We start from the raw sequence: 7,869 nt of genomic DNA, 5'->3' as shown, positions 1-7,869 counted from the left end.
AGTAAAAAATCACCTATAATATTAACAGGGAGTAGATAAATTGCAAAACATGGATGAGAATGATAAGCAGAAATAGATATAATGTGGAATATATAATGAACGATGCTGGAGGATTTTACCGGGCTGTAAACTACGCAGGTTTGTTGTGATAGCGTTATTGATTATAATTAGTTGCTGGAGCTCCAGAAAAAAAGATTGTGGCAGAAGCTAGAACTTGTGTACAACTGCCATCGTGCGCATTCCTCTTCTGTTATCTTAAAAAAAGTGATATTTTTAAGCATTAGCTTTGATAAAAAGAAATGATTTTGATAAAACCAGCTTAGAAAGGGAAATGATCATTTAGCTCAACAACGTTCATCAAGTACTTCTCACACACGTCTGAGCAAAATGGTAGCAATCCTTGTCTGCATGGCACTTTTGTATTTACTTACTGGCTTTTACAAGGTGTTCAAGTTCATATCCGTATAGGACAGTTATTACTCATTTTAGCTTTATTTTAAGGAGATGTGGGCAGTTTCCGAGAGGTGTCATGTTTTGGATTCATTCTCCTTTATAGGACCCGGACCTATCGACCCTCCGATTCTTCAGGATGTGAAGTCAAGGATGATGTTAGTCACCTGGCAGCGCCCTTTAAAGTGCAATGGGGTTATCACCCACTATAACATTTACCAGCATGGCCGTCTCTCTCTGAGAACATCTGGAGATGTCACTAATTGCACAGTGGTCCATTTACGCCCGCACACTGCCTATGCGTTTCAGGTGGAGGCCTGCACCTCCAAAGGGTGTTCTCTGTCACCAGAGTCCCAGGTGGTGTGGACACTCCCGGATGCACCGGAAGGTATCCCACGTCCAGAGTTGTTCTCTGATACCCCGACATCTGTGATCATATCTTGGCAACCCCCCACCCACCCCAACGGCTTGGTGGAGAACTTCACCATTGAGAGAAGAGTTCAAGGGAAGGAAGAAATCGCCACCCTGGTGACTCTCCCAAGAAGTCATTCCATGAGGTTTATTGACAAGACTTCCGCTCTTAGCCCGTGGACAACATACGAATACCGGGTACTGATGAGCACTTTTAATGGCGGAACGAACAGCAGTGCTTGGGCAGAAGTGACCACGAGACCCTCGCGACCTGCTGGGGTGCAGCCACCTGCAGTGCTTGTGCTGGGACCCGATGCAGCCAAGGTAAGATACTGAGTGTTCTGTCTCCCTCACAGGCTTCGGAATCCACCCAGGATTGACTCTGTGTTGAACAGAGCCATCTACTGACAAAACGCACACATGTGTTGTTTTAGGCATTCACTGGAGAAACAAGGTTTTGGCCTTTGGCCCAAACTATCTTGAATTTGATGTCAGTTTTTCATTTCTCCCTGTATCCCCTTAATTATATTGTTGAGATGCTTCCATTTGCCTCATACACCTGAAATATTTTGAATGCCACGATGGGATGCTTAGCTTAACCACCACGTCAGATTTAAATAGATCAGAAAATGAAAAGAGATGGGAGAATACAGATGAATGGATTAGCATGTTAACAAAAATTTCATTTACCAGTATTCCAATTTTTTTTTAATGATCAAAGAATCCAAATGATGGGAAAAGAAATAAAAATAGCCTATTACTGGGCTCTCTAGAAGTATTCAATTATTCACCTCATTCTACTGGGGATGAGCTCTAGAGGACAGGATAACTACCATTGTTTTGGCTTGCATACAAACTTCATTCAAGGGAAATTAGTGTAACCAAACAGGAGGGAGTTTTGTAGCTTAGAAGCCCCTTTTGTGTAAATACACACATGCTTCCATGGATTAGGTCTTGTACTACTGCCAAAAGCGTTGGTACAGTAGCTTGCTCACCAGAGCACAAAACAAAGGACATTTGCATAACAGCAAAGTTCATCTGTTGAAATTATTACTTGGATCCGTGTGGCGTGCTCTCTTTTCCCCATCAAAAACAAACACTAGGTGAAGCGAAATAGTGGAAATTGTCGAAGAAATTTAATTTAACCTACAAACAGCTTTTTTAAAAAGTCTTTATTGGTTTGTTCCAATATGAGACTGGTCAAAACAACACACCTCTTTGATAGAAATATCAAAAGTGTACACAATTCTGTGGATAGAACCCTGAAAAGGAAATTAATCCGAAGTACAAGATGCATAATGTTTATTGTATGAATTGGACAATCTTAAGAGCTGCTCTTTATTCAGAATAACAAAACGAAACCCCACACAAACCTAGAGTTAGTAATCGTTCGAGAAATGACTTTTTGTTTTAATCCTGCGGGAATTTTGCAAAATTTCAGTAGCAGTAACAATCAATACGATGCAACATAAACACAGTCCCTTTACAAAGGCAAAGCTACATAATGGGCATTATTCTGGATTTTCTCTAACAAACATTGAATAGCTAGGCAGATCAGGAAAATAAAACACATGTTTTTAAAAGAATAATGGCTCAATGCACAATTCTACTTGATTTAATATATATATATAATTAATATATATATTAATATATATATAAAACAATGATCAGAATTATCCCAAACAAGTCGATATAATATATATATATCCTGATCATTGTTATATATATATATTAATATATTATTTATATATTATAATATATTAATTATATATATTAATATATATAACAATGACATATAATAATATATATTATTAATATATATTATATATATATTAATATATATATATATATAACAATGATCAGAATTATCCCAAACAAGTCGATTGGCTTTTTCTTTTTCTAATTCCCTGTTTTGATTTTGTAAGCTCATCCAGGAATGAAACAATATAAATGGCTTGGCAGCTCGCTAGAGTAAAGTCTAGATTAGCTTGGATAGGGAGCTGGTTATCACAGTCTCTCACCAGAAACAGCAGCATCACCTGGATTGTGTCAACACACAGCTTTCATATCTTGTGCACTCTTAACCCTAGTAAAAGAAATTGAGTCTTAATCATCATTCTCACCTATGTTTGTAGATGGGGCAGTCTTTGATGTCTGCTTAAATCAAACTTTATAATTTGAATTAAACAATTGAAATAAAATATGAAAAAACACATTATAAAATCTTATGGAAGGAAATAATGATGACAAGTAATATTTATTGAGTTCATATTAAATTCCAGGATTCGCTCTCATTTAATCTTTATTACAGCCCCTATCAGATTGATGCTGTTATTTTCCCCAATGCACAGGCAGGAAAACTGAGACTAGAGAGAAGTAGTAACCTGCCTCATGTTACATAAGGAGTAGGAGTTGGGATTCACACCCAAGCCATATAGTTCTATGAGCCCGTGCTGCTGCCAGCTTTACACCATGACAAAGAGAGGTGATGCCATCTTCTGGGATGGAAAGACTTAGGTTCTTAACAAGTCAGTCCTTCCCACATATATACATCGAACACCGTTCACATCAGAATGCTAGTGATGTTTTCGTTTTGAATAGTTTCAAGATGGATAAAATGATTTTAATGTTAAAAAGAAGGCTGAATGGTAGAAATATCCTAGGAAATTGTGGAAGAAGAGTTTAGCACGGGGATATCTTCCTTAGTGTTTATACTTACTCTAAAGCTATTAAATCACAGCAGTATGGTATTGGCATTTAAAATAGACTAATGATCTTAAGAGCAGACTAGAGAGTTTAGATATAGATGCAGATGTATGTGGGAATTTGACATGGAAGTGACATTTTATTTCATGGGGAAAGGATGGTTTGCTTTAGAAATGATATTGGCCTGACAACCCATGCGTGAGAAAAAATAGATCTGTCATATAATAACTAAATTCCAACAAATTAAAACTTTTGTATTAGAAAAAATAAAAAAAGAAGTTTATGTAATTTAAAGGTTGAGGGGCTCTTTCTAAAACAGGCAAAAAATCAGCAGACTTAAAAGATAATTTTATTTAATTAGAAAATAACTTCATTGTTTTTTTGCAAGAAATAAGACCCCTCAAAAAAAGTTAAACTCCAAAAGGTAGATTGGGAAAATACATTTGTAACACATCTTATGGAAAAATAATTTCCCCATAATATGCAAAGAGCATCTAATAGTTTGTATAGAAAAAGGCAAGTCAATAGTAAATAAAGTATAAAATATGGATAAATAATTAAGAGGATATGTAATTAGTCAATAGTATTTGAAAATATTTATACCTCACAAAAAAAAGTCTAGGGAATGCAAATTAATTAAAGAAATAAGTAATATCGGCAGAAAACTAAAAGGAATAGTAATTTCAAGAGTTTTGAGAACAAGATCATTGATACTTTCTTCCATTGTGATAAAGTGAATTACCTCAAACTTTTTGGGAAGTAATCCATTATTAATGATTAAAAATAAACTTACATTTACTTTTTGGCATAGCAATTTTCGCTAATCTAGCTAATAAATAAATACAATGGCATGCGAGCATACATTTCAAATAATACTTTTAACAGTAATCTCAACAGAATAATGACTGAGTAATTTGTTTTCAGCCATGAAAGGAATTTAGGTAAAACCAAAAAAAGAAAAAAATATAGTATGTGCCCATGATCTATTGTTAAGTATGAAAAGCAAGTCGCAGCTTACTGAGTATAGAATAAACATTTTTCTGTAAAAAAAAATAAATAATAGGAGAACGCTCACGTATGATGAATACGTTCGCTTTGTCTGTATGAACATACCAGGAAAGTACAGAAGAACACGTCTCAGACTATCACCTTAAAAGACTTGCAGTGGAGCAGGATGAGAAGAAAATAGAGGTGAAGGGCCATAATTAACTTTTCCTATGTATTTTTTTTTACGTTGTCTGTGATTGCAAAATGCAAATCTATTATCTGAGATGAAAAATTAATATTAGCAATTTTAAAGGGAAAGCAGGGCATCGTGCAGAACTTTAATTTTATGTCAACGAATTGCGCCTAATTTTGTGTGAGAAGCTTTGACAGGGAGTCAGCTGTTAAGAAGAATTGCTACACGGAGTCAGATACTGCCGAGATCGCAGGCCGTGTGGTACATTCGTATCATGTATTGATTAAGTAGTCTTAGAATTTTTCAAGCTTATACGTAGGCACGCGGGAAAGGATGGTCTCTTCACATTAGACCTAATGGAAGCAGAGGCTCAAAGATGCGTTTTGCTCAGAACCTCACAGCTTTATTTCACAGACGTTTTTTCATAGCCCATTCTCCACTCATTATATCCCTCTTCATAAATACTCACTCATAAAGTTCTTAAATATGGCCTGATGAAGTTAAAGAAAGGAGTCAGTTACAGTATTCACGTGTCTCCCTTTTGTCAGCCCTGAAGCCAGTCACCTAGCCTGCATTCATAAGATTTTGCTTAAAATAGGGATCTCTGGAGGTACGCCGATTCTTCAGGGCAAGCCACTTTTCAGGGATCTGAAAAAATTGGTTGAAATCGGTGGCTCCTTAAACAGCTATTCAGCTACCCACCTGTTCTATTTTCTGAAAACTTATAGTATCTAAATAGAAACATGGAAATCACACAGTTAAGAACCATTCAATTTAAAGAAATAGTTATAATAGGTGAGGCGTCTCTGAAGTAAGCATTTTTGTTTTTCTATCTAGAAAACTCTAATTCTATATAAAGGATTTCATTGTAAAATTATTGATTTAGAGAACACAGCTCTTGCTTATTCAGTCCAAGAACATACCCTTTGGTCTGAGTTTTCTGGGGCATAACACTATTTCATAATCCTTGTGAACCATGGATATATAAAAGACCAGAGGAAATTTATCTCTTACATTTTGGCCATACTACAATAAATGTGGCCTTAAGCATAGGACAGAATAGAATACAATATTTAGCTAACTGGCTTCTTAAAATTCTTGGACCCATTTATTTTTAATAATAGCTCTAGGATAGTTTCAGGGAGATAATCAAATTAGATACCATTTCTGTTAGCCTACTGATTATGGTGGCTGTAGCCTTCTCCATCTTGTTATAGCAGTCCTTCTAAAAATTTCTGTGGAAGTAGATTGATGTCTTCCAGCTTAGTACTGTCAAAAAATATGTCCCTTCAAGTCTGTAACTTTTTTAAAGGAGAAAAATAGAAAATTTCTAGATGTAAACATTTACAGTAGAGAAAATAGGAATTTATTTTAGATCTTTAAATGACTGTCTCCAGAATCATTACATCAAATCTTTTCATCTCTGCTGGAAGATATTCAGGTTTCACCGTAGGAACACTTTTTCTCATCCTCGGTACCAGGTTCCTAATCAATTTTATGTTAGCTCAACTGCCAACACAGACTATCTCCCAAGTTTTAATTCTTTCGAGTATTGCCAAACCTTGACCAGAACTCTCAGGATATTCCGAGAGGCATAGAAGTGGCATTTCACATGTCAGTCAGGCTGAATTTAGCTGTGGTAACTCGCGTTTTTCATTTACGTTATAAGTAAGTTACAGGAAGCCCCTGAGTTTCACCTTGACTCACTCTTCAAATCCACAGACAGTATTGCACCTAGAAAACAAATACAAATCTATGTTAGTTGTACAGCCTTTGCTTGCTTCGGGTTTTTCAAAATCTTTTTCTGCATCCAGAAATCCTCTATGTTCATAAGGAGCAAACACATCTAAAAATTCTCTTCTCCCCAGCACAGTGTGGAACACCCCCAAGAAGTTTTTAAAACTGGTAATGATTTCAAGCCATGTCGTAAAATTTGAATAGACATCAGTCCATTGCTAGTTATAAATCAGGACAGTAATCATCAAGCAACTGCTCAGCTGACATGTGGCGGGAGCTCATTTTGTCACCACTTAGCAATAAAAATATCCTATGAAAATTTCAGGTGATATTCCTTCTGGAGATTTTTTCCTCTTTGACTCGAGATAGGAAATTTTAGTCCTCTTCTAATTTTTCTGTTCTTTCTTTATGACTTTAATTTTGTGTAGAGTTACACATTTAAATATCAGTATACTACTTTGTAGAAATTCAAATTTAAAATTTCTAAAGAACTGTATGCCGAGGAAAAACTATAATCTAATCAGCCGTGACTACAATTACTTACTGAACACGATCTGTGTGCGCGGCATTAAATGAATGTAACAATTTGAGCCCCGCTATCAAGAATCTTACAGTCTATTTAGGAGATGAAATACATACTCTAAAATTTAAGGTACATTACAGAGCAACAATAAAAAAAAGGTGAACCAGGACAGCATATAAATAAGCATTTTTCTTATGACTTATGCACATTTTTCTAGATTTCTTTTTCCACGAGAGAACAAATGTATGACCACTATGCCCTTACAAAATTGAGCCCAAAAGGAACTTTAACCATGGTATACCATTAAAGACACTGTCGTTTCTTTCTTCTGAGGCGTTTACGTCTCCGAGTTAGTTAAGCAGGATCATCCAGTGCTCGCCTTTTTAAAAGCGTTCTAGTTCTATACATCTCTTCTTATCTTTGAGAAGAGGTGTTGTTCTCTCTCTACTTTGTAAATTATGCGCAAGTAAGATCTAGGAACTCATTCGTTCCTCAGGAAATGACATACTTAGGGAATACACTAGCAATGCAAAGCAAGGAGTTCTGATGTTTCATTTAATGAAGTTATAAGCAAGAAAACCATCGCATCCTGCCGCCGCCCCGTCGATGCATGTGGATGTGCGGATCCTCTCCGCGTGTGCGCTCCGTCCCTCAGAACCCCGCCGTGGAGACGAATCACGGAGCCGTGTACGAGTCTGACAGTCCTAGAAGGTATCGAGAGTAAAAGCAAACCCAGCAAATGGCATTTCATGTGGCACACTGCTAATTGATCCCAAACCCTTCATTACTGTCTAGTGCAAAAGGCTAAGTCGAAAGGAGGCATTTAGAAAGTGACTTAACAGAAAACGAGACAGAGCGAAAT

General features: G+C 36.3%; 1 protein-coding gene across 1 annotated transcript in view; it reads left to right on the top strand.

Annotated features, from left to right (window-relative positions):
- USH2A (usherin) overlaps positions 1-7,869 on the top strand; it is a 576,091-nt gene that overhangs the window by 397,229 nt on the left and 170,993 nt on the right. The window contains 1 exon segment of the mRNA XM_039883360.1: positions 557-1,185. Within this exon segment, the coding sequence (XP_039739294.1) occupies positions 557-1,185 (629 nt within the window).

This window comes from Pteropus medius, unplaced genomic scaffold, assembly GCF_902729225.1.
Source record: "Pteropus medius unplaced genomic scaffold, Ma_sr-lr_union100, whole genome shotgun sequence".
Taxonomy (NCBI): domain Eukaryota; kingdom Metazoa; phylum Chordata; class Mammalia; order Chiroptera; family Pteropodidae; genus Pteropus; species Pteropus medius.
This window is presented reverse-complemented; position numbering and strand designations above follow the sequence as displayed.